We start from the raw sequence: 26,250 nt of genomic DNA on the forward strand, positions 1-26,250 counted from the left end.
TTCTCCCCCACCTCCTTTTTTACCCTAGATGTCTGCTCTCTGTGTCCTTTTGCTGTGTGCCTGTCTTCCTCGTAGGAGGCACCAGAATCTAACCAGACCTACCGTGTGGTAGGCGGGCGCCCAACTGCGTGAGCCACATCCGCTTCCCGTGCAATATATTTTTCCACAAGGGAGTCTTCGGGTCCGCTGGAAGCCGGCCGGGACCAGGACCCCGAAAGCCCACTACCAGGAGCCGGAGTGGAGCGGTCAGAGGCAGCGCGGTCCTCCCCACGCCAGGTGTCGCTGTGGCGCCGCGCAGCCGCGGCGGGTCGCTCTCGCGTGGCCGCCCCGCCTCAGGTCCCCGGGCCGAGTGGGCGGGCACGGCTGCGCCCAGGTCGCGAGGCGCCCTTCGACCAGCAGCGCCCGGGGCGGGCGGGTATAAATGGAGCGGTGGCTCCCGCGGCCGCCTCTCTCCGCCCCGAGTCGCCACCGCCTTCTCCGCTTTCAGGTCCAGGGGCCTGAAGAAAAAAAAAGAAAAAGATAAAAAAAAAAAAAAAAAAAAGCCAAAACCCGAAAACGCTTTAAAAATCTTAAAAAAAAGAAAAAAAAAAAAGGAAAAAGCGAATCCTCCTCGGAGAACCCGCGGGGAAGTCACTTTGGCACGCTTCCGGCCTGCCCGCGCCGCCGCCGCCGCACTCCCGCGTCAGTCTCCGCCTGTCGGTCCGGTGGTGAGCCGCCCGTGCCTCCTCGCCGCCCGCCGCCCCCGTCCACGCGCCTCTCCGCGCCGAGCCTCGCGCGTGCGTCCGGCCGGCCGGCCAGCCGCGCGTCCCTCCCCGTCCGCACGCGCCGCGTGGCAGCCTCCGCACGCCCCGCCGGCCCCGCGGCGCGTCCTGCCGCCCTCGCCCCGCGCGCGCCGGAGCCGGCGCACCACGTGTCGGCGCTGCCCTTCCCGGAGCCCGGCGTGGGAGGCGGCTGCGCGCTGCGCCCGCCTGGGGCTTGCCGAGTCGGCACCGGCGAATATTTTGTTTCCCTCTCCCCCTGGCTGTTGTAATTTTAAACCGCCAGGAGCCCGAGGCCTATATTTATAGAGAAACGCGTGTCCCCGAGGCCGCTGTGGGCCGCATTGGATTGCCTCTTGAAGAATTTGTGTAACTCGGAAGGGGAATCCCGTCTTCATATTTTTTGAAATTTGGAGGTTCAAACTAGGACAGCTGAAAATTACAACTCCCCCCTACCCCAGGAGGGCCATATTGTTTTTGAGAGTCTTTTGTCTAAGGTTTTGCAGAGTCTCCCACGAGCTGTCTCCGAACTCCTGTGTATCTGAGCCTACCGCAGCTTCTCTAAGCTTAACTCTTGGCACCTGTGAGCCGCGGCGCGGGCCACGGCTCGGAGAAGAGCCTCTTTTGTCCTGTCGTGATCCCACTAAGAAGTCCTCCTGGCGGGGCTCGGGGTGGTGGGGGGTGGGGAGATGAACGCTGCAGCAAGCAGCTACCCCATGGCCTCCCTGTACGTGGGTGACCTGCACTCGGACGTCACCGAGGCCATGCTGTACGAAAAGTTCAGTCCTGCGGGGCCTGTGCTGTCCATCCGGGTCTGCCGCGACATGATCACCCGCCGCTCCCTGGGTTATGCCTACGTCAACTTCCAGCAGCCGGCTGACGGTGAGTAGGAGCTATGTCCACAAAATCCTGGGGTCCCCAAGGAGGGGCGGGGTGGGGGAAGTCAAGTCCCCATGTTGCCACGGAAGTTGTTAGGGAGCTGGAGGCAGAGGTCAGAACATGGCACCTGGCATCAGATGGCTGGAGTTCCGATCTTGCTTCTCCCACTGGCTATCCGAGTGACCTTGGGCTGATCAGTGGTGGAGGTGGGGATGGAATCCAAGGAGACTGTAAAAGGGAATCAGAGTGAAGTCGCTGTCAGTCCATTGTGTGAGTGGGGCTGGGCTCTTAGTGACCGTTGCCTAGTTGGTGGGGAGGGGCTTGTGCCCCTCATAGGTCTGCCGAAAAGGCAGGACGATTGAAACACAATTTCCTGCAAAAATTTTAGATTGCAAAACTGCTGCCCCCCCCCACCCCTACCTTTGCTTTAAGTGTCCCTATGATTTTATGTTGCTGTGGGGTCTTTCAGGGCAGATAGGAACCAGGGGAACCATTCTGTGGATTAAATTAACAGGGACTTGTGTTAGCGCCACCAGAGCTGCATGTGTAGCCAGTAGCTTTTGCCATGGAGAGTGGTAGCCAGTTAGCCTGGGAAGCACTACCTGAAAATCCACTGGGTTGGTAGCTCTCACCTGGGAAGATCACTTTACCCTGGTAAAATGCCTCTCATCTCTTGCCATCTGAAGGGAATAATGGAGGAAAAGGGACTGTGAAAGGTTGGAGGCTCAGCAGGGATTCATGGTGCAGTGCTCAGTGCACCTGATTGTGGTGGCCTTAATGTGGAGCAGTGAAGAAATATGCTATAGGCCAGGCAGGAGTGAGGCCAGAGGAAATCCAATCAGGGTCTGCACGTGACTCCAGATTAGAAGGGAACAACTGCAGGGACCTTACTGGGAGAAACAAGCCATTCTGTGGTAAAGGATCTCCAGGCCCTAACTTTGTCCACACTTTGCTCACTCTATGAGGCACAGAGAATGTAACTTGCCCAGGATGCAGCTTAGAGCAGGGAACTGGACTTGGCTGAGTGTCAAGCAAGGCACTGCTTACCGTCAGTCCAGTGTGCTCTGATCTGAGTTCTGTTTCTGTGGCCACATGAACACAAAGAAGGTATCTGGGTGTTGCCTTTTTTAGGAGGGAGTGGGGGTATATACATTAGCTGTTGCTTGCCTTCTTACCTCTTCTGTACAAAATTGCTGTCACTTAGAGATAATAGCAGAAGCTGTTGGTCAGTGTGTCTGCCAACACATACCTCTGCAGGACCTCTCCCTGCTATAAATAAGTGCAGCTAGATTTGTCAGACTAAGCCGACTTGCCTTCTTGCAGTGCTATCTTGAAATAGAAGAGGAGTTGGGTGGAAATGGGCTCCTTTACTGTATATGACTGAAATACAGAGTGGGGTTCCAAGGTGTGTATCTCAGATCATCACAAGCAAATTTCTGGATCTTTTCTGACTTGGATCTGTAGTGCCATCTTCCCTTTCCCTGACTGTCCATCCTGAGCAGGCTTGCCTTCTGAGAATGTGGGAGAGAGTGTTGGAAATGAGTGGGATTAAAAAAGATAGTCCCTTACTACTGTACAGCTGAGACTGGAAGGGAAGTTAGGAAGTTTTGTTTCTCTTGTAAGTGAAATGTTCTTGAATGGATGCCTTAAAGCAGGAGTATGCGCCTCCACTCTGACCCTGTCTGAATCCCCTCTTCTGGGTGATATTGCATCAGTGAAGTCACTGCTGTAAGATAACAGCATAAGTTGAGAAAAGTGGCACCAGATTTGGGTGTCCTTTTTGCTGCCAGTGAAGACAAGTGCTCCTGACTAGCAGATGATGGTTATATTTTAGCTTCTGGTCCTTTAAATGGCCTGTGGGTGCAAGCACTGGCCTGGTTGGGAAGCTAAGGAAGAGTCTCAAGGCACTGGATGGAGAACTGTGGTTGAGTACCAGGGCCATGGGAATACTGGACTTCCACAGAACTCATCTTAAAGTTTCAGTACCCTACACACTCAGAAGACCCAGGAACCTACTAGGTATTGTCCAACTCAGGCAGAAAGGTTTGCCGCTTTGGTCTTTGGTCCTGATGATGCAGCAGACCTTTCCATGTGTGACCATTAGTATCTTTTTGGTGAGATGAAGCTATTTTGTTTGAATCTGTGAACAGAATTTGACAATATAAGAAACTGGTCTGAATTCATTGCTATCACATTTCCCCCTATCAGTTGCTGAGCTAGCTGTACAACTTAGCCACCCTGAACAAGAGTTTCTTCATTCTATGAAATGGATAATTTTAACTGTCCCACCTGAGTCACAGTGGGTGGTAGGCTGCAAAGTCCTTTATAAGTGATAAATACTATCATTTGATCTTGGTGCCACAGGGCCATTGAGATCCTCTCTCTTGATCTTGCTTACCCAGTACAAAGATACAGACTGAGAGGGGTCCAGACTTCCTGTCATAAGGTAGAATGATCAGCTGGAACTTACTTTCTCACTAACAAACCTTGTTAGGGGAATCTGATGCTCTTTAATTTTAATAGAATTAATTGCCTTTTTTTTTTTTTTTCAGCATTGTTACCATGAAAAGTCCTGGAGTGGGCTGTTGTTGGGAGGGTGGTAGTCACCTGTATGAGGTGAGCTTTTAGGTCCTTGATTAAACTGTGCTTCTCTTCCAGCTGAGCGGGCCCTGGACACCATGAACTTTGATGTGATTAAAGGAAAACCAATCCGAATCATGTGGTCTCAGAGGGATCCTTCTTTGAGAAAATCTGGTGTGGGAAATGTCTTCATCAAGAACCTGGACAAGTCTATAGATAATAAGGCACTTTATGATACTTTTTCTGCTTTTGGAAACATTCTGTCCTGCAAGGTAAACAATGATTAAATGATTTTAGCAGAGTGATTATTGAATCTTGAAAATAAGCTAACTACCAAATGGGAAAATGCCTTGGTGTTGTGCACAGGGCACGGTAATTATTTCAAAATATTGAAAATCCCTTTGAATCCTAAAAATTCCCTATAAATCATCTCCTGGGGCCACAACTCCGAACAACTAGATGGGTGCTTTTGTCCCTCTGTTTGTTCTTCCCTCAGCTTGAAATAGCCTTCCTGTTTTCTAGTTTTGGAAGGCCTCAGACATTGCTTGGGAAATGGGGGAAGACCAGAGAAGTGCCTCTGGGCTCCAGGAAGCTTTAGTAAATCATAGCAGAAGCATAACATCACCTTCTCTCTCTCCACACTTGTTTGTGTGGAGCATTTTTTGGTTAGATGGTGGTGGTTTAGATGTGTGAGCTTTCATTGTGAGCTTGGAAAATGGTTCATCTCTGCATGGAGCATGGTGGTTTACATCCAGATTTCTAGATGTTTTCTAAATAAAAGTGAATAAGAATGCTATTTGGAATAGAAGCTGCCTAATAATGGCTGCTGTTTGTAAATGGAGCACATATTAGGTGCCTGGTTCTGCGCTAAGTATTTCAAAAAACCTTACCCACTGCAGGCCATTTGACCATAGATGGGCTAGAGATCCCACCCCTACCCCCCACCCCCCCACCCCAGCAGTGGGAGACTGCAGACAGGTGGCCAGTGGTACTAAGGTGGGCATGCCTTGTCTTTGACAGGTGGTGTGTGATGAGAACGGCTCTAAGGGTTATGCCTTTGTCCACTTCGAGACCCAAGAGGCTGCCGACAAGGCCATCGAGAAGATGAACGGCATGCTCCTCAATGACCGCAAAGTGTGAGTGTCCCAGTCTGGAGCAACAACCATCGCATGAGCCAGCCGTGGCCCCACCTCGGTATTAACTGGCACACACAAAGCGGCTACTGGTTCTCTCGGCCCAAGTGTGGCCTGCTCCTACCTCTCCACTCCAGGGCTGGTGAGTCTTCCTGCCCGAGCTGGGGCAGCCCTTTTGACTCGCCAAGGTGGGCTTCCTGCCCAAGCCATGGCCTGCCTGCCGCCTCTCCCTTAATAGCATTCATCTGTGGGTTTTGTGAGCAATGGGGGTCTTAGCCAGCGGCAGAGTGGAGAGGGCCCTGAACTGACCAGGAGCTGTGTACTAGCTATGTGACTTTGGTCTAGCTATGACTCAGGTTTGTCCATGGGTCACTTGCTAGTGGTTGATGCCAAATTGTCCCTCTGGGTCTCCCATTTTCTAACTTATGACTCAGTGGCCTTCCAATACAGAGCTGGCTACACTGTAATCCTTATTTTCGTGACAGTGAAAAACTCCATCCATTGCAGAAGACACTGTTCATAATGAACCTTGTTGCTGTGGTATGGTTGTTGCAGAGCAGAGAGAGAGAAAACTTAGCAAAGCCACCTGAGCAGAGAAGGGACGATAAGTCCTGGCATTCACAAGCAAAAAATTATTTTTGTCCTTGGTGGTGTTGAACAAAACGGGATGGGTTGCATTGATAATGCCCAAAGATCAAGTGCTTCCCTAAGTATCACTAGAAAGAGATCTTAAAATTTCAGTATATTTTTCTATTAAATATAAATGATATCCAAGTGAATAAAGTTAAAAAACAACAACAAATAGTAACTTAATTCACTTCAACATTCTCAACTCCTCTCAGGATTAACCACTGTTAACGGTTTGGTTTGTATCCTTCCAGACCTTTTCTATGCATTTACATAGATGCACAGAAATGATAAAACATGGTCTTCAGTTTTCCTTCACGAAGGCAGTGTGATGTGGTAGGAGTAGCCCTGGTCTGAGCCAGGAGCCCTGGACTGGTCCTCACAAAAAAGTCCTGCCTCATTTTCTTTCTGCTGGGGAGATGGGATGTCTCTGAGCTTGCTCTCTTGGAGATTGGATTGGGATTGCTTTGTTTTAACCTCTCCTGACAGCCTTTAATTTGCATTCTTCTGGGCCCTTGGAAATTAGGTTTTGCCCCTCTGGGTGATCACTGTTTTTCATGGTTTCTTTTCAGATTTGTGGGCAGATTTAAGTCTCGCAAAGAGCGGGAAGCTGAGCTTGGAGCTAAAGCCAAGGAATTCACCAATGTGTATATCAAAAACTTTGGGGAAGAGGTGGACGATGAGAGTCTGAAAGAGCTGTTCAGTCAGTTTGGTGAGTCAGGGGTCCTCTGCCCCACATATCCCCTATCAGCGGTCACCAGGTCACAGGGTAGATAGGAATATAGACCTAGGCTCTGGGCCTCATCTCTTGGCTTCACCCTGCCTGGTCATATCCCCAAGTCCATCTCAACTGCTTCATCAGAATTAGAAGGCCAGGCGTGGTACCTTTCTCTTTTGTAGAGTCCATCTGGGTTCAGCAAAAGGCTTGCTTTAGGTGGGCTTCTAGAAGCATTTTCTCCTTAAGCTGTAGTAGAGATGATATTACTAATAGTTCTGTGTTTTGATAATAGGTAAGACCCTAAGTGTCAAGGTGATGAGAGATCCCAGTGGGAAATCCAAAGGCTTTGGCTTTGTGAGTTATGAAAAACACGAGGATGCCAATAAGGTGAGAGTAACAGGAGGATTGGGAAGAATGTGTAGGAGGTGGCCCCAGAGTATGGGGCCAGGCCTAAGTGGCATGGTCTTAAGTCTAGGAAGGGAGGCACAGTTACTGTACTCTGGAATTCTCTTCCTGAGTGGTTCACATGTTAATATATCATTTGGTACATACCTGACAACCTTGGCTATCAACTGTGCAGCCTTATGGGTTGAAAGACTAGGACAGGTGTCTGTTCCTATTCATAGGTGAGGGGACGAAGACCCAGGGAGTTGCTGATTTGCTAATAGCACATATGGGCAAAGCATTGTACTAAGCCCTTGACATATCTTACCTTGCTTAGTGCCCACACAAGAGACTGGGAAATTTAGTGACAGCCAGGTGGTAAACAGGCTCATCTCTGCCATGTTTGTATTTATACAACTCTGCCTTTTTTCCCCTCTATTACCTGGACCAATAAATATTAAATATCCCAATTTACAGATGAGGAAGCTTGTATTTGCTAGCACACTTGATGGAATGAACTTTTTAGCCCTATAGGAAAGGTTCTTTCCCTCAGAATATTTAGTGGGACTTGGGGACCTCCTCCAGAGCAAGGCCTTGCCTCTGCATCTTGGTTTAAAGACTTTAATTTTCTCTCCAGGCTGTGGAAGAGATGAATGGAAAAGAAATCAGTGGGAAAGTAATATTTGTAGGCCGTGCACAGAAGAAAGTTGAACGGCAGGCTGAGTTAAAAAGAAAATTTGAGCAGCTGAAACAGGAGAGAATCAGTCGATATCAGGTGAGAGATGGTCCTGGTCTAGCTTACTAGAGAATTTACTAGCTTACAGGGAATTTACTGTGAAAGTTTGCAGGGTATCTTTATGTTTAGCAGGCTTTCTCTTGAGGATCTGTAATGTGCTCTTCCTTTCCCTCTCTTCCAGGAATATCAGGCTTAAAGTGATATTACTACTAGTTATGGTAGTTGTTAGAGAACAGGGACAAAAGGGACTAATTGGTTCATTCAGGGGGCTCTGTTCTGGGACCCTCAGTTATTGCTCTTGGTCATACAGGTATAGGTCCCTTTTACTTGCACAGTACCCATTTATGTGGTATGATGAAGAGATGAACCCTGCTGGGTGAATGGGAAACAGGGTCAGCCAGAGTAGATGTGGAGGATGATAAACATGATGCATTGATGGGGCTATGAGAGTCTTTGAGCATTGGTTCCTCTCTTTGAGCCTGCATCTGAAACATCTGTAGGTCTTGTTGAATCGTAGATTGCTGGGCCCTAGGCCCAGAGTTTCTGTTTGATTGATTAGGTTTGGGATCTAGCCTGAGAAGATTTTAGAACCCCACTGTCTTAGGGAATATATGGGATAAAGAAGTACAGTTAACAGTGCTCATTCTCCTTCAGGGGGTGAATCTCTACATTAAGAACTTGGATGACACCATTGATGATGAAAAGTTAAGAAAAGAATTTTCTCCTTTTGGCTCAATCACCAGTGCTAAGGTATTTTAATACTAAGATTTTGAGATTGAAAGCGGATGTAGTATCCGTTAGCGATTTATTGGCGTTTATTATTTCATTGAAGGAATGGGATCTAAATTGCACTCATTTCTGAGAGTGTCAACTGCTGCATTCTAACAAATTCCTCTTGTATCAATTACCCATCTGAAATGTTCTCTGGGGAATTGTTTCATTAAATTAATTGTATTGTGTTCCAGTCAGTAGGGTATGGAGATGAATCTGACCATTCCCTCCCTGCCAATCCCTTAGAGCACCTGAATCTTTCCCATTCCCTGCTGCTTTGTGCTGGTGTGGGGACAGATGGTGCTACAGTATGAGCAGAGGAAATCCAGACAGGTTGTTTTCCATTTGCCTTGAGGCCTGTCTCTACAACTCTGCCACAGTTTCTGCTTTCTGAGAAGGGAGATTACTTTTGAGGACTTTGGAGCTGGCATTGGGAATTTCTACCCTGGTCTCATAAGATATAGGTCAAGTGGGGCAGAAAGTTTGCTTTTCCATGTTATGCAATATACATCATTTGCTTGATTTTCTTTGACAATTATATCAACTGAGTTTGCAGGTTGAGTAAGTATAAACCCCATTTTAATGATAAGGGATTTGATTTCCTTGAGCAAGAGAGTGCTGGTTACTTGAGCATGGAGAGAAACTGATGGCAACTGAAAGTTTGGGTCATGGCCTAATGCAGACCTCCTTAGCAAAGGTACGGTAGATGTCATGAAGTCCTTCAGGTGAAAAGAAAGGAGGCCAAAGTGAGCTGGTAAAAGGCTTGTTGGCCCTGCCCCAGCCCTTTGCTTAAATTGTTCACAGCCTGGGAGTGTAGTTCAAGGGAAAGTTATCAGTTGGCAGCAGGGTTTCCTCAGTTCCTTGACCCTTCCCTCTTATCACCCCTTTCACTGGCTCCTTCGTCACAAGTGAAAGATAGTCTCTACTTACTTACCAGCATAGTAATCAAGTTGGCATTTGCAAGAAGAGAGCAGAAGAACCACAGGAAGTTTCAGAGGCACCGTTTTCAAGAATGTGATGCTGCATTGTTTTCCCCTACCTTATTGGTCTACGTTACCACTTGGTAGAGTTGTTGGGCTGATACTTCTTTAGTCCATGTTCTCAGTTTCAGGAGACACCCCAGCCAGTGAGCCAAGATACAAGGTGGTGCCAAGCACATGTATTCATAGTGCTACAGAAGTGTGGGGAGGGAAGTAGCTGTGGCTCAATCAGTTGGGCTCCCGTCACCATATGGGAGCCCCTGGGTTCGCATCCCAGGGCTTCCTTGTGAGGGCAGGCTCACCCACACGCCGCGGAGTGTCACCAGCCTGCAAATGCCACAGAGAACCAGCTCAGCAAGGTGATGCAACGAAAGGGAGACAAGTAAAAAAAAAAAAAAAGAGTGCAGCAAATGGACAAGAGAGCAAACAACAAGCAAGCTGCAAGGGGGGTGGAATAAATAAAAAATGCAGACACAGAAGAATGCACAGCGAATGGACACAGCAGACAGCAAGCAAGCCGTAAGGTGAGGATAAAAAAAAGTTTGGGGAGGCAGATCAGAGAAATCAGTGACTTTTTCAGGTAAGGAAAGAAGTCCTGAGTGAGTGAACTAATGGGAAAAGACCATCTGAAGTAGTGGATGTTTGGCTTTGTTGCTGTTTGCTCAAGAGTATCATGAAAATTGAGGGCATGTAAGTGATTTGTCAAGGCCAGACAACTTGGTAAAAGTGGAGCTGGGACTAGAATCTAAGGGTGCCTGCCTCCCAACTTCTCTTGTTTCCTGATATATGTGCTACCCATTGCATTTGTGGTGACATCCATTGGTGACCTGAAGGTTCTGTAACTCCTTCCCACATGTGATATTTCAAAAGTGTATTCTGACCCGGCAAAGAGCTTAGGAAATGTGTTCAGCAAGGTCTTGGAGCAGATGAGTTCTACAGATTGCTTGACACTGCTGTCAGTGTTATCTTAGTGCCATTAACCATGTCATAGCACCTGGGAATCTTAGAATCACCTGGGACTTATGAAAGAAAATGCCTAGGTCCTGCCCTCAGAGGTGGTCAGGGGTGTGTCCTAGGCCAAGGTTGAGAACATCTATTGAGAAATAGAACCCAGATTTTTTGTCTTTTTTGAATATCTGTCCTTACACCCAGCTCCTCAACATATACAAACCTTTTTCTTCTTACATAGCTGGTCTTGTTTTGTAGGTGATGCTGGAGGATGGAAGAAGCAAAGGGTTTGGCTTTGTCTGTTTCTCATCTCCTGAAGAGGCAACCAAGGCAGTTACCGAGATGAATGGACGCATTGTAGGCTCCAAGCCACTGTATGTTGCTCTGGCCCAGAGGAAGGAAGAGAGAAAGGCTCATCTTACCAACCAGTATATGCAGCGGGTGGCAGGAATGCGAGCACTCCCTGCCAATGCCATCTTAAATCAGTTTCAGCCTGCAGCTGGTGGCTACTTTGTGCCGGCAGTTCCACAGGTGGGTCTACTGCATGCTTAAGGCTCTTTGGAATCTGCTCGCTGTCATCTGCTCCTGCAGCCTGCAGTAGTGGGGGAGAGTGGTTTTTGGATATTGGGATTTAAGACTGCTGGAGCAAAGACCAAATGAGGAAGGACTTTCCGGTGGTCAAATACACAATGACACAATGACAGGCAGAGTAAGACAAATCCCATTAGTTGACCCCTGAGCTTTTGGTCAAGAGAGCCTCTGTTCTGAATAACTAGCCTAGGGCCTAGTAGTAAGGTGAACTGAGATTGTGCTCTAGTTAAGTTCAGATCCTTAAACTAAAAGGGTTTGGGTGTCGTTTGTTCTTGTAGGCTCAGGGAAGACCTCCATACTACACACCTAACCAGTTAGCACAGATGAGGCCTAATCCACGCTGGCAACAAGGTGGGAGACCTCAAGGTAGGTGGTGGGGAAAGAACTTGATCACGCAGGGGAGCGCTGTCTGCATTTCCCCTGCCTGCTTTGCCTACTTGCCTCCTCCCAGGTGCTGCCTAAGTTCTGGCCGTGTTGCTCGTCAGTGATGTGCTCTACTCTTTTTACCAGGCTTCCAAGGAATGCCAAGCGCTATACGCCAGTCTGGGCCTCGTCCAACGCTTCGCCATCTGGCTCCAACTGGTAATGCTCCGGCCTCTCGTGGCCTCCCTACTACCGCTCAGAGAGTCGGTGAGCAAACTGGCCTTGAGAAGCATTGCCCAGGGTGGAGGGAGTCAGGCCAACTAGGCCCTGCCCGGGGTGGTCAGTTTGGGCCTGTCGTGTCTTTTAAGTCCTGGTTTTATAACAGCTCTGTGCTTAGGTAGGTATTTTAGGTGCAGAAAGGCAACGTGAGCTCTAGGAGGATTGTTACTTAAATGTTTTGTGTTTATCAGTGACTCAAATGGGATGCTTGCTTAGCTGGATACTATGGAGGCAGCTTGTTCTTTTTTGGCGGGGGGGCTGGGGGGGGTGGGGAGATTCAAGGAAACTTTTCTTACAGAATATGTCCTGTATTCCAAGATGCGGAAAGAGTTATCAGTTGGCTCGTCCTCCAAAGTAGCAGTAGTGGCCCCATGTGTGATGTGTTGTGTGAATGTGCTTTGGAATTTCTTCTTCCGTGGGACGTGGCCAGTTGGACATCTGCTGCCAACACTGATGTGCATTTGCTGGTCTGTTGTAGGGTCTGAGTGCCCGGACCGCTTGGCTATGGACTTTGGTGGGGCTGGTGCCGCCCAGCAAGGGCTGACTGACAGCTGCCAGTCTGGAGGTGGTATTGGATGCACACAGAATGGGGAAAGATGGGATTTTACGGGTCTTTGCCCAGACTGATGGACTTTAATTGTATTTATTCATTTCCCAAGGTGTTCCCACAGCTGTGCAGAACTTAGCACCTCGTGCTGCGGTTGCTGCTGCTGCTCCTCGAGCTGTTGCACCATACAAATATGCCTCCAGTGTCCGCAGCCCTCATCCTGCAATACAGCCTCTGCAGGTGAGGGCCGCCAAGCAGAATGCTGAAAGGTTTTGCCCCATTCCCACAAATATGAAAGCTGACTTTGCTTCCTTCACCAGGTATAAACTGCATGCTGTGTCAGAGCGCTGTGCCCTGCATGGTAAATTAATCATTGTCCCTTCCTAGGGGGTTCTTTTGGGAGAGAAGGGACTTGAAAATGTAATCAAAATCCTAGTTGTGCTGTATGTTCTTTCCAGTAATAGTATACTTAGAAATGCCCATAGAAGGAGGCTCTCCTTATTTTTATGGCATAAATGTGCTCAGCTCTTTGAACTAGGACACTGACACATCCTAAGGTGCCTGCAAGATGATGGGTACATTGAGGTACAGGCAAGAAAGAAGTTCAGCCTTAGAAATGTTAAACAGGGGTTTGGACCCAGATCTAAGCTGGTACTTCCTTTATGTGGAGCTGTGCCTTAAAGGTTGCCAAGATGCAGCCAGTTTGTTTCGGAGCCAGTAGCAACTTGCTGTGGAGGAGTAGGCTACCCACATTCACCCATCAGGCCCATAAGCTACTTAGCAGGATACTCTTTAACTCTTCCCCTGCTCCAGTGTTCTCTGGGATTTCCTGGAACTTGAGGCTGTATAATAGTATCCTTCGTCTACAAGGTTTTACTTTCATAGCTGTGGCTGGCACTGACATTGCACATTGATGTTCCTAAAACATTTGGTAAATGGTACAATAAAAGTGATGGGAGCGGATGTGGTCGAGCAGTTGAGCACCTGCTTTTCACATGGGAGGATCCGGGTTTGGTTCCCGGTGCCTCTTAAAAACAAACAACAAGCAAACAAACCAACTCAGGGAAGCCCATGTGACTTGGTGGTTGAGTGCCTGTTTCCCATATAAGAGGTCCTGGGTTTGATCCCCAACCTTAAAAAAGAAAAAGTGATATGCTGTAATTGTACATGTTTTGATAGTCAGAATTGAGGGTGATTATTAATGAGAATTCTAAAGAAATACCCTCATTTTCAGGTAAAGGTCATACACATGAATGTTCGCTGTAGTCTTGGCTTTGATTCTTGGGTAACCTTGGGTAAAAGAAATGTCAGGAAACCCTTGTAGGCTTGTTTTATTATACTCATATCCCTTCTCATAAGTATGGTGTTTTTATTATAATTGGTTATGTTATGAGGTCACATCATTCTCTTCCTCACCCTGCAACCCTCAGTCCCCAAACTCATTAGTTCCTTGAGATGAAAGCAAGGACAACTACATCATATTTCACAGAGTAGATATTCAGGTGTTGAATGGTCAGACTCTTGACCGCTAAAGAGTGTCCTTCCCTTTGTTGACTGCCTGCTGCCTCTCCTGGTTCCCAGGCACCACAGCCTGCAGTCCATGTGCAGGGCCAGGAACCCCTGACTGCCTCCATGCTGGCTGCTGCACCCCCCCAGGAACAGAAGCAGATGCTGGGTGAGTGACCCATGGCGTAGGCTTGCAGAAGGGGGCCAGAACCTGTACTGCCCTGGAGACCAGTGTCCCTTCTTTCCTGTGACTTGACCTGACTTTTTATGAAATACCCATCCCATAGGAGAACGTTTGTTCCCGCTCATCCAAACAATGCATTCAAACCTGGCTGGGAAGATTACAGGGATGCTGTTGGAGATCGACAACTCGGAGCTGCTGCACATGCTGGAGTCCCCTGAGTCCCTCCGCTCCAAGGTGAGCTGGAGCTCAGGCTCTGGTGACTTAGCCCCACTCAGGAGAATGAGGGGCGGGCCAAGAGAAGGGTCTGCAACCTCCATGACCATCTCCCCTTGCCTTGCTTGCAATCTGGGGACTGCTTCCGTGGATATCTAGGAAAGCAGTCAGCACTGGGAGAGGCCCAGAGGTCATCTCCACTGCTGGCTCTGGTCGGCCCTAATCAGCTCCTGGGCATAGGGAGGGTGGAGGGTTCTCCTCGGATGTCACTGACCAGCGGGTGATTTCTCCCAGGTGGATGAAGCTGTGGCAGTTCTACAGGCTCATCATGCCAAGAAGGAAGCTGCCCAGAAGGTGGGCGCTGTTGCTGCTGCTACCTCTTAGACAAGGAAAGACCGTATGTTTGGCTATTTTCCTGTCCTGGAACGGTTTAGTTTTATGAACATCTTAGAAAGGGGTGGTACTGTTAGAGTGCTGCTTCTGTTGCTACTTCCCCTGACACTTTGGACAGGCTATCACCTTTGAGCCTTATCTGCCATCTGAAGTTAGTAAGGAGAAAAGAGGGGGCATCCTGTAAATTATAAGGAACAGACATTGTTTCCTTCACAATGAGCACCTGCTCAGATTTTTTTCATGAGGGTGACCACATCTTGTTGGTCTGGAATAATGATGGATAGATGAAGGTTTCTCCCATCCAGATCTGAAAGCCTCATTTCTAAGAGCATCATCTCCCTGGGTTGGCCTGAGTTGGATGAGGTCTGTGGACAGGGCTTGACGTCCAGCATCTTGACTAGTGGAGAGTCATGTGGTTAATGGGGATGATCCAGCCCACTTCTGGACTTCGGGGTTCTTCGCCTCTTTGTGCAGGGCTTTGGATTAGTGAAGCTTATCTAGGATCTCTGACAAGAACTGGTGAGTGCCTGTAGATAGAAAAGGAGAGAAGGGACCAAAGGCGCAAAGGGAAAGAACTGGTGTGGAGGTAGGCATTGATAGTGGCCTGTGCATTGCCCCCCTCATCAGGGGCTGCAAGAGCCTCTGTCATTAGGAACTTAAACAAGAGCATACTAGAAGCTTTGAGTACAGAGTGGCCAGGAGAAGTGGGGTGTGGTAGTACCTACTGATCTACATCAGTGGTTCTTGACTATCGGTGCTTTTGCATTCCGCCCCCCCCCAGGGGAGATTTGGCAATGGTCAGACCCATTTTGTTTTCAAAGCTGGGGTTGTGTTACAGGATTCTAGTGGGTAGAGGATGCCACGGATGCTGTTAAGCAATCTATAATGCACAGGTCAGTCCTCCACAATAAAGAATTACCTTGCCCAAAATGATGAGGCAGAGATTTCATTGAATTGTTTGTCCCTAAAAGCAATTCTTTATGTATTTATATGTGTTGGTCCTTTTCTTTTTAGGATTCCAAAGCCAAATAATCCCTCATGGATTTCAGCTCAAGGTTTGAAGACTTCCTACCTTGTCCTATGGACTTCAACACCAAGAATCACAAATTGCAAATTTAATAGGTCATTTTGTATCAAAAGGTCAATTATGAAGCGCCTGGAGTTTTTCAATTATACGAATATATTCTCTGGGTTCTGCTATGGCCCAGTGTTGACTTTTTTTTCTATTGTGAATTTTGATTTTATCCCCCCAGAAATTGGTTTTATTTGATGTACCCCTAAGTCTTAAGTTTCTCAATAAAGGAAAAAAACCTGTAAAACTCCCTCGGTCTTCCCCATGTTAATTCCAGATTACAGTATAAATCCCAGATTTATTGGAAGAAATTTTAGCAACGTGAATAGGGTCGAATGAACTTTTCTGTGTAGTTTATTACCTTTACTGGCTCTTATAAGCAGCTGATTTCTGGTTAGCAAGGTATGCAGAACTACACTAAATATGATCTATCTACCATATTTATTATGGTGGGACCTTAATATTAGTCCCATCTAATTTACAGGGAACAGAAGTCTGGTGTCAGAGCAGACCTGGGGTCTGGTTCTGGAAGATGTGGGTACAGAGTGGGGTTGTGGGCACAGCGCCCAAGGACATCCGGTGACATCTGCAGAACAGGGCTCATAGTTGGCCCCTGCTTGGGACCACATTGGTTGGGATTGGTCTAGGCTCCTCTATTTCAGTTGGTTTATCGTGGAAGGAGGTCAGTAGAACGTTTCTCAGAAGTAACCAGGGTTTCCTGTGGCAGTGGGGAGGAAAAGATCAGGAGATAGACCTTCGCAGCAACAGTAAGATTTAAGTGTTGTATGATTCCTTTAATCAAAGTTGCAATAAGCTGGCCAGCAGGCAGTACCCACCTTACTAACCTGGCTGCCACATTTGCCCTCCAACCATGCTTTCTCTCCGTGAGTATGCCAGGCCGCCCGGACCCATGCAGTCCCTTTCCTTGGACTGCTCTCTCAGCCTCCCCTGGCAGGCTTCCCCTTTCCTACAAGGTCCCATCTTGAATAACATCTCCGAGGCCCTCAAGGCCCAGTCAAAAGTATGTGCCCTTATTTCCTAACGGCTCCATCTTTTGTCTCCCTATGAATTTTTGGTTAATGTGGTTAGGTTTTCATTTGGCCTCGCTACCCCCAATTAAGATCTACTGGGCATGGGCTGTGCAGGTGGCATCGGCGCGAGCGAATCCGTGTACGCACCGGCGGCCGGGGGTGGGGCGGCTGGGCTGGGGGGCGGGGACTGAGCATCGGCTTCCGGCGGAAGAGCCGGGGGGCGAGGGCAAGATGGCCACCACCGGGAGTGTTCTCCATGTGGGTGAGGAGGCGTAGGAGCTAGACGGGGTCTTTGCTGGTGGAGTTAACGCTGAAAAGGAGTTCTAGCGGCAGGAGGGCTGGCCAGCCAGGCTCCTGTCAGCCTGTGAGCGGCGCCCGCGACGTAACTAATGGCTGAGCTGATCCTAACGCTGCCCAGAGGCCCTTCCCGTTGTGACCCTGAACCCAGAGAGGCGGTAGGGTCTCTTTTGGGGGTCTCAGACAGTATCTCAAACCCTCGCCCCCATTTATTCCGCCAGCCCCGCAGCCCTGGCCCAGTAGAGGAAGGAGTTTCCAGAATAGCCGGACAATTATGGAAACAGCCTCAGCACCGGTTGGTGAGCGTTGTGGTGGGACCGTAAGATGGACAGTGATGAGGAAAGCAGGGATAGCGGTTTGGGGGAATAATCACGCCATCCGGAGAAGTAAGGGCAAACTTCCTGGAAGCAGTGAGACCAGAGCTGGGTTTAGGATCAGGAGTCAGCTAGACAACCAAGGTGGGAGCAAGATGGAGATCAGAAAGAGCAAAAACCCAGAGGTGCCCAGTAGCCTGGCTTTAGAGGCAAATAGTTCCTGTTAAGGGAGCAAGGACAAAAGGGGCTGGGGAGGTGGGCAGGTTCCAGGTTGTAAAGGTCAGTGTGCCATGCTAAGGAATTGGAATTTTATCCTGTGGGCAGTCAGGTTTTTTTTGAAGAATATTAGGGAAGTAATGTAGTCAGATATGCACCTTGGGATCATTCTGGTGATCCCAGAATGGTGACTGTAGAGGAGAGAGAAACTGGAAGCAGCGAGTCCATTTAGGAAGCTGTCACAGTAACCAGGGGCTAGATGAGGTCTGAAGAAGGGTAGGGAGAGGAGTGTACCTCACAAGTACACTCATGTACCCAAAAGACTGAAGGAACCCCTCCCTATTTTTCTCCCTGAGGCTGTCATGCTAACAGGGTGCTGTAGCAGCTGTGCTGGTAGTATGGAGGACATTGGTTTTGAAGGCACTTGGTTTCTTTGCAGGTGGCCTGGCAGAGGAGGTGGATTTCAAAGTTCTTCATGCTGCTTTTCTTCCTTTCGGAGACATCACAGATATTCAGATTCCACTGGATTATGAAACAGGTGAGTACTTTCAGTGTTTCTCACTTTCAGATTCCTGTTGCCAGGAAAAGAACTTGGGGAAAAATTTTAAGCCATGTGTGTTCTATATATATGACTGGGATATAATGATGTTCAGGAGGATGATTCTCTAGGTCAACGTGACAGATAACTGGTAATGCAAAAGGAATGTTCTGAGACCTGCAAGACCAGGATGGTGATGTACCTATGGGCTGAAATTCAGAGAGGGACACTGTCGAATCTGAGGGGTCTTCACATTGGAACCCTTTGGAGGCTTTAATTTCTGTTCATTTAACATAAAAACTATATAGTAAGAGTATCTTCAATAGGAAGATAATCTTAGAAATATCTTTAAAGGTCTCGGTGTTATTTCATACCACCCATTGGGCAGCAGAATTTCTATGATGTCCTGTACTTCCTGACCATACCAGATCTCCCTCATTTACAGCTGTGCTGTTAAATAGCAGAGAGGAACAGGGAAGTTCAGTCCTAGCAGTGGAGCCTTGGTTTCTGTTCACCTGGGTGAGTTTCCCTTCATTTGGTATCAAAGTTATGGTGCAAGTTTTTATTTGATCCTTTGCTATTTTCTAAGATTGGAGTTTTAGACTCCAGCTCTGCCACTGACTTTGTGTGAGACTTCACTTTTTCAAATCTTAAATAAAATGGTAAGACTGGTTTGTTAGACCCTTCTACCTCTGAGTTATGTAAGCTGGTATCTCCTATTGCTCTTGGTTTCCCACAACTAAGTTAGCTTTTTCCTGAGGACAAAGGCTGTGCTCTCTTTAATATTCACCTCACTCATTAGAGAGGTCAGAGCTCTATACACAGTAGTTGCTCAGTTGGAATGAATAATTGATAAACAACTTTTTCTCTTTGTTCTGTAAATAAAAATTAACAAAATACTTATAAGAATAACTTTAGGTTTAAATTCCATAGTGGCAGCATTAGATACATCAGAGTTTAAAACTAGTTCATTACTTAGCTATATTTAAAAATGAAAAGTGACTAGTATTTCTGGAAAACTTGTTGAATAAACCAAGAAAAATCTAAAATTTAGATTTTTGCTTTCTAAATGGCATCTGGATGTGACGTGTTTCTTTTTTATCGCCCCATGTATTAACAATTCCTTTCTGTTTTTATAGAAAAGCACCGAGGATTTGTCTTTGTTGAGTTTGAATTGGCAGAGGTGAGGAATTTTCCTTGTTTAGTATTTAACCGGTGTCATTTATTATTACTGGTTACAACAGGTGTTATACTCCCTTTGAATGGGTTTCTAGGCATGATAGTGGCAGTTGCAGAGAGGGAGTACTGATTGAAAGAAACTCCCATTTAGTCAGATTTAGAGGAAAGATCCTCCATCCTCAGGGTTCCTGCAGAGCCCTGAGCCCTCTAGCCTAGTATTACTAGTTCCTGTTCCGTATATATATCCCCTTTCTGTAACCAGAGTGCAAGTCCTTACACCCCCAGCTTTAACAGACAATTAGTAAGTACATGCTCTTTGTTAAATATAATCTAGGTAGGCAAGAAGGAAAAATGTCTTTTTTCCTGTGCTTGTACTACTGAATTTTTATTTGGACATTAACTACAGGAGGACTTGAAATGCAGGCATGAACTTTTTCTTTATATTCTTTTGGCAGGGTGCTGCAGCTGCTATCAACAACATTGGTATGGCTGAGAGTTTGTTTTTGACTGAAACTGTTACTTGGTGCTACTTTATAGTGCGCTGGACCTTCCTCCACATATTGGCTTTCCAGTTTCCACAGTTTCAAAGTTATAGAGAAAATAAAAGTTGTCTTGATTTGAAAATATTCACAATGAACCTGGCCGCTTAAAAAATTAACTCTCTTTCAGACAACCCCTTCCCACTTAACATTAGCATAAATCCCAACCATTTTTGTTGGTCAGTCTCTCCCTGGTTGTTTTGTATCTATAACGGGTTGGAAAACTGTGGCCAGGGGCCAAATCATCCTGTAGCCTGTTTTTTGGTGGTGGTGGTTGTGGTGGTTGTGTTTTTTTAGGATGTTGGGGATTGGATGAGTTGGTTTTTTGTTTTTTGTTTTCTAAAGGTTTATTTTATTTATTTGTCCCCCCCCCCCCCATCTCGTTGTTTGTGCTTGTAGTCAGTTTGTCTTCTCTTTAGGAGGCTTTGGGAACCAAACCTTGGACTCCCATGTGGAAGAGAGGTACGCTCGATCACTTGAACCACCTCAGCTCCCTGGTTTGTTGTATCTCTCATCGTCTTTCCTCTTTGTATCTCTTTGTTGAGTCATCTTGTTGTGTCAGCTCACTGCGCCTGTCCTTTAGAGCCAGCTCGCCTTTTCCAGGAGGTCCTGGGAACCGAACCTGGGACCCTCCCCCCCACCCATGTGATAGGTGGGGACTCAACTGCTTGAGCCACATCCGCTCCCTGCAGCCTGTTTTTGTGTGGCTTGTGAGCTAAATATTTTTTTACTTTTATTTTTATTTTATTATTATTTTTTTTTATTTTAAGCACTTTCTTTTTTTTTAAGATTTATTCATTTATTTATTTTTAATTTATTTCTCTCCCCTTCCCCACTTCCAGGCCCCCGTTGTCTGCTCTCTGTGTCCATTTGCTGTGTGTTCTTCTTTGTCCGCTTCTGTTGTCAGTGGCACGGGAATCTGTTGTTTCTTTTTTGTTGTGTCATCTTGTGTGTCAGCTCTCCATGTGTGCGGTGCCATTCCTGGGCAGGCTGCACTTTCTTTCGCACTGGGCGGCTTTCCTTACGGGGCACACTCCTTGCACATGGGGCTCCCCTATGTGGGGACACCCCTGAGTGGCACAGCACTCCTTGGCGTGCATCAGCACTGTGCGTGGGCCAGCTCCACATAGGTCAAAGAGGCCCGGGGTTTGAACCGCGGACCTCCCATATGGTAGACGGACACCCTATCTGCTGGGCCAAGTCCACTTCCCACTTTTATTTTTAAATAGACTTTTTTACATTTTTACAGGGTTGTGAAGAAGAATATGCAGCAGGGACTGTTTGTGGCCTGCAAAGCCTGAACTATTTACTGTCTATCCCTTTATAATAAGTTTGCTGACCCCTAGTTTAGGACAGTGTACTGCAAAACTGCAAATTGAGCATAAGCACATTGCGAAGTATAATTGTAAATCTTGCAAGCTGGGTAGGGTTTCATGAGGTTTTTGAAAGTGATTATGGAGAACTGCTATAGTTGATTCTAGTCAAAAACAGTCATTGAAAAGTGAGGCTGTCATAGAGTTGGACCAATTATTAATGGAGGAAGAGGAAATTTATAAGGGTTTCTTCAAAAGATAGTGATCTGAATATCCTTGAGAAATTGTTGGCAAAATGATTTTTTTATTACTGCTTTAACAAATTACCACAAACTTCGTGGCTTAAAGCAACACCACTTTATTTTCTTACAGTTCTTAGAGATCAGCAGTCTAAAGTGGGTCTCTCTAGGCAAAATCAAGGTGTCAGCAGGCTCTAGGGAAAAATCCATTTCCTTTTCTTTTCCAGCTCCTGGAAGCTGCCTGTATTCCTTATCTTGTGGCTGGTTGAGTTTTTCCCACTGTATCACTCTGAAACTAACTTTTCTGCCTTTCTTTTCCACATTTAGAGGACTCTTGTTTTTTCAGTGGGCTAATCCAGGATAGTCCTATTTTAAGGTCAGCTGTCTGACAAATATTAATTCTGTCTGCAACCTTGATTCCCTCTTGCCATGAAATATAACGTAGTCACATGTTCTGGGGAGTAGGAGGTAGAAACCTTTGGTGGGGAGGGGAGACATTATTTTGCCTACCACAGAGCCCTAGAATGTTTATGTCCTCTTTTTTTTTTTTTTTAAGGTCTTGGGATTAAACCCAGAACCTGGTATTTGGGAACCCAGCACTCAACCACAGAGCCACATTGGCTCCCCTGAGTTGAGTTTTTCGTTGTTTTTATTTGTTTTTAAGGAAGCACTAGGGACCAAACCCTGGGCCCTGTGTGGGAAGCAGACACTCAACAGCTTGAGTGATATCTGCACTCAATTGCTCTCCTTTTTTTTTTATCTTTATAATCTGCTTGACTAAATATGAAATTATAAAATAAGGATGTCTTTTCATAGTAATACTTATTTTTTTAATTGCTGGAATTATATTTAGTACTTGATTATAACTTGAATCTTATTCAAAGACTTTTCTTTCATATATTTTTTTCAGTTTTCATAAAAAGACTTAAACTTTTAAAAAATCGATGACTTACCATTTCCGATAAGTACCAACTATTCATGAATGATAATGTATTCCAACACTTCATTCCATGTTCTTTGTTATTCTGTCATCAAACTTGTCCCTCAATAGTCAGTGATATTGTCTCCATTTCAAAGCTGATCTTGTTTTTAAGGTGGGCCTTAGGTACTTAATAATAGCATTTACCCTTATAATTAGAGAGATCTGAATGCTGATCCAAAAATCATGCCAGTACAGGTCTTTTTCCTTGCAGGTTTTGAAAGAAAGGAAGTGCACAGTGACTCAAAGACTTCTTTGTGGTTAGCTTTGTACTTAGCTTGCTATTGTGGGGTGCACGTCCTGGGCTTGGAATTAATCATGAGCAGGTCTTAGACTTCTTGAAGTAAATGGAAGGTTGTTAGATGTTCTTCTAACCTAGTAAGCAACTGAAATTGTATTTCATTCTTTTCAGAATGAGTCTGAGCTCTTTGGGTGGACAATTCGTGTCAATTTGGCCAAACCAATGAGAATTAAGGAAGGTTCTTCCAGACCAGGTGAGTGGAAATAGCCACAGAGTCCCCATCTTTGGTCTCTGTTGCATTTTTAGGCCCATCTCACTTCTTGTAGCGGTGATAAAATGTGTAAGAATGGAGAGTGGCTCATAGTAGAGAGTCATGTGCAGCACCTCTATAGCAGTAAAGACTTTGAGATACTTGGCAAAGCTAGAGGCATTGTCTCCTGTGAGAGCCTTGATTTTGGACATGGACATTAACAATAACAATCCTACTTAAACCTTGCTAAGGGCTGGGACTCCCCTTTTGACTTGGCTTAGTCCCTCCGCCTCCTCATTCTCTGTTAAGGGCTGACATTACCTAGTTAGAACTCTCCTTGCCTTTGGGAGTCTCCCAAGAGGGAATTTCTGACTCTGAGGGCCACATAGCATGCTCCACTTTGCTAATCAAAGTGGCAGGGAACTAGACATAGCTATTTAGTAATTGACTAAAAGCTTGAATTTCTTAACATTTGTTTGATTCTTTCCTTTCAGTTTTTTCCGATGATGACTGGTTGAAGAAGTTTTCTGGGAAGACTCTTGAAGAGAATAAAGAGGAAGAATGGTTGCAGCCTCCCAAAGCAGAAACCCAGGAGGTGAGCAACTTTTACCCAGGACACTTTTGATGTGGGTGGTGGTGGAGAATTGAACAGACACGCTTTGGGTTTCTTGTCCATGTGGGGCTTTAGGCAAGAAGTGTCTTGTGTGTGCTTGGGTGTCAGTTAGTGATCACTTTGGAATGAGAGGGACACCTGAGGAGAAAGAACACCTTCCTCCACCATCCTGCTGTCTTTTCCCACTGAAAACTCTGATACCAGACTCACTGACTTCCTTTGCCTACCTTGATTTCAGGGAGGCAGGATAAGATAGAAGCACCTTCCCCTCAGTCTGTTTACAGGTTCAAGCTCTCCCCACCCTGGCACTTTCTCCTGCTTTTCAGTACACCACTCTGAACTTTGCTTCTCAGGGGAATTTGGGGGCTCCTTCATCTCTGTCCACCCTCTGAACAGTGGTGCTTCTCTGAGTTCCTGCTTAGCCCTCAGCTGCTCTCTCTCCACACTTGACTTGTGCAGTTTCAGTCTGTTTATCCTGTCAGAGATGATAAGCACACAGGTGCTGATGATTTCCCAGTTTGTAGCCCTAGCCCCAACCTGTCTTCTGAGCGTCACATATTTTTGCCTGAGTATCTCAAGGCACCATAAAAAACAAAACATATCCCAATGGATTTCCTCACCTTCTTTCCTCCTGGTCCTTCAGTGTCTAATCTTAGTTAATTCTGTCATCTTCCACAGTCATCCTAGCCAGAACCTCAGTGCCTTCTGAGACCACTTGTCATAATTCATAACTCATGCATTGCCATATCCTGCTAATTTTATCTGTTAAATCTTCCTGGATATCTCCTCTCCTGTTTCTGCCACCATTGACTTGGCTTAGACCCTATCAGCAAGTAGCTTACCTAACTGACCTCCCTACTCCAGCCTGCTCTCTTCCTCTTCTTAGCCAGAGGGAGCTTTCTAAAGTATAGATCTGACTCTATCACTCTTCTCAAGCATTCCAGGGGCTCTGTTCGTCTATAGAATTGAGTCCAGACTCTGTCAGAAGGGTACATGGGCTCTCCATGTTTTGTCTGCTGTATGTTTTATCCCTATTTTATACTTTAAGAAACAAAGGTTTGTAGTTCTCTATAAATCTCTGTTTTTGCATAAGCAGCTCCTCTGTCTAAAATGCCCTGTCCTCCTTATTTTATCTGCTAGGCCCTACTGATTTTTCCTAACTCAACTCAGATACCACCTCCAAGAAACTTTTCTGTTTCTTCCAGCAGAGTGAGGTAAGTGTCCCTTCTGTGCTCTGATGGCCTCTGAGCTCCTCTGATCTCTGTCCTAGCATTTACTGTATTATATTGAAGTAATTATTTAGCAGATGTTTAAATATTGCTAACATAATGCCAGACACTGTTCTAAGTGCTTTACAAATATTCTAATAATAATCCTTTGAGATAAGTATTATTATTATTATTCCTACATGTAGATGAGGAAACTAGGGCACAACTAGGTTATATCAGTTACCCAGTGAAGAGCTGTTAAGTAGAGGAGTTGAGATTTGAACCAGGCTGTGTAGCTGTAGAATCTGTGCTGCCTTTCACGCTTGTGGCTATCCTCGCCCTCTCCAGACAGCCAATTCCGTAAGGGCAGAAGGTAAATCTACATACTTTATGATCCTGGTATTTGGCCTGGTATTTTGATATATGTAAGTTGAACTATTATCCAAACTACAAAAGAGGTAAAGGACAGTAGATTTTTCTCCATTAAACAAATGGGAGAGTTTGTATTAATTGTTTCCTTTATCTGCCCATCAGTCTTTTCCACTTGGAGCACAAAGCAAGACTCCAGTCTCCTCCATTGTCTTCTGAGCATCAGGTCCAAGCAGGAGAACTGCCCTCCTTGCTTCCATTGTAGCCAACCTATGAATATGGTGGGCTAAGCATAGAAGGAGATGGTGTCCAGAAGGTGAGGAGCTTAAACTGGGGTTTGAAGATGATGAAACTTGTGTGTTGTGGGCCAGAAAGTGTAGTTCTGTGACTGCAGGGAGAAGCAAGGTGTCATGTCTGAGAGGGCCAGCTTGACCAGACAGTGTGCCTGTGGAGGGGGGGCTCAATTTGGATAGTGCTGAGGTGCCTTGTCCCTAGGTGCCCAGCTGGGCACTATGGCCATAGCCCCTGCCCCCTGTGGCCCTGTCAGGACCCCAGGACTTCCCGGTCAGCACCATGCTCCTCTTCACAGAAAGGCGGTCCCAGCTTGCTCACTGGAGTTGTGTTCTGGGTGCATGTTCAGAAGAATCCTCGCCAGTCGGAGTTCTGTATAACCAGCACTTCTCCTGTATTTAGGGAGAGCCCACAGCCAAAAAGGCCTGGTCGAATCCTCAGGTGTACGTGGACATCAAGATTGGGAACAAGCCGGCCGGCTGCATCCGGATGGTTCTGCGTTCAGACATCGTTCCCATGACAGCAGGTGAGCAGGGCTCCTTGGTCAGGACAGTAGAAGCTGGTGGCTGAACTGGCTGAGGAGGAAGCTGCCTGGGCACCTGGGCCCTTGACATTGTTTCTTCCTGAGTCATTCTGAGGCATCTCAGATCCCGCATCTAATAATAACTGAGGCTGAGCAGGCATTTTTTTTCAGCCTTTGTTTGTTTATTTTAAAGCAATTTTATTCAGATATCTTCACAAACTCTACAGTCCATTCAAAGTATACAATCAATAACTTTTAGTATAATCACAGTGTTGTGCATTCATCACCACAAAAAACTTTGGAACAGTTTCATTACTCCAAAAAGAAAAACTCTATATCCCTTAGCAGTCACCTCTCAGTCCCTCTTTCTTTCCCTAGCACTATATAACCACTAATCTAATTCCATCTTTATAAATTGATTTATATTTACATTTTTATGTAAATGGAA

General features: G+C 46.3%; 2 protein-coding genes and 1 non-coding gene across 14 annotated transcripts; all 3 read left to right on the forward strand.

Annotated features, from left to right (window-relative positions):
- The first annotated feature begins 347 nt into the window (after positions 1 to 347).
- PABPC4 (poly(A) binding protein cytoplasmic 4) lies at positions 348 to 15,912 on the forward strand. 12 transcript variants are annotated; one of them, XM_058303837.2, is made up of 16 exons: positions 348 to 1,640; positions 4,296 to 4,489; positions 5,238 to 5,353; positions 6,550 to 6,689; positions 6,988 to 7,082; positions 7,717 to 7,854; positions 8,470 to 8,565; positions 10,773 to 11,045; positions 11,384 to 11,471; positions 11,616 to 11,687; positions 12,226 to 12,312; positions 12,407 to 12,534; positions 13,876 to 13,969; positions 14,088 to 14,218; positions 14,492 to 14,551; positions 15,605 to 15,912. In XM_058303837.2, exons 1-16 carry the CDS (start codon positions 1,448 to 1,450, stop codon positions 15,620 to 15,622), a joined length of 1,923 nt encoding a protein of 640 aa, XP_058159820.1. In that variant the 5' UTR covers positions 348 to 1,447; the 3' UTR covers positions 15,623 to 15,912. The 12 variants fall into 12 exon arrangements, with proteins under 12 accessions (XP_058159820.1, XP_058159816.1, XP_058159813.1 ...); XM_058303833.2 differs by having other exon boundaries at positions 352 to 1,640; positions 11,616 to 11,735; XM_058303830.2 differs by having other exon boundaries at positions 366 to 1,640; positions 11,616 to 11,735; positions 14,492 to 14,594.
- Positions 8,834 to 8,968, forward strand: LOC111762362 (small nucleolar RNA SNORA55). Its single transcript, XR_002795488.1, has one exon. It is a non-coding gene; the product is annotated as a small nucleolar RNA SNORA55 (small nucleolar RNA).
- A 1,003-nt stretch (positions 15,913 to 16,915) lies between the features above and the next one.
- LOC101444791 (uncharacterized) lies at positions 16,916 to 25,805 on the forward strand. The gene is made up of 12 exons (XM_058303842.2): positions 16,916 to 16,955; positions 17,212 to 17,289; positions 17,960 to 18,058; positions 18,504 to 18,577; positions 19,198 to 19,241; positions 19,693 to 19,720; positions 20,176 to 20,238; positions 22,720 to 22,801; positions 23,293 to 23,393; positions 24,552 to 24,625; positions 25,154 to 25,304; positions 25,682 to 25,805. Exons 1-11 carry the CDS (start codon positions 16,925 to 16,927, stop codon positions 25,251 to 25,253), a joined length of 774 nt encoding a protein of 257 aa, XP_058159825.1. The 5' UTR covers positions 16,916 to 16,924; the 3' UTR covers positions 25,254 to 25,304; positions 25,682 to 25,805.
- Positions 25,806 to 26,250: the final 445 nt, after the last annotated feature.

Source organism: Dasypus novemcinctus, chromosome 9 (genome assembly GCF_030445035.2).
Source record: "Dasypus novemcinctus isolate mDasNov1 chromosome 9, mDasNov1.1.hap2, whole genome shotgun sequence".
Lineage (NCBI taxonomy): Eukaryota > Metazoa > Chordata > Mammalia > Cingulata > Dasypodidae > Dasypus > Dasypus novemcinctus.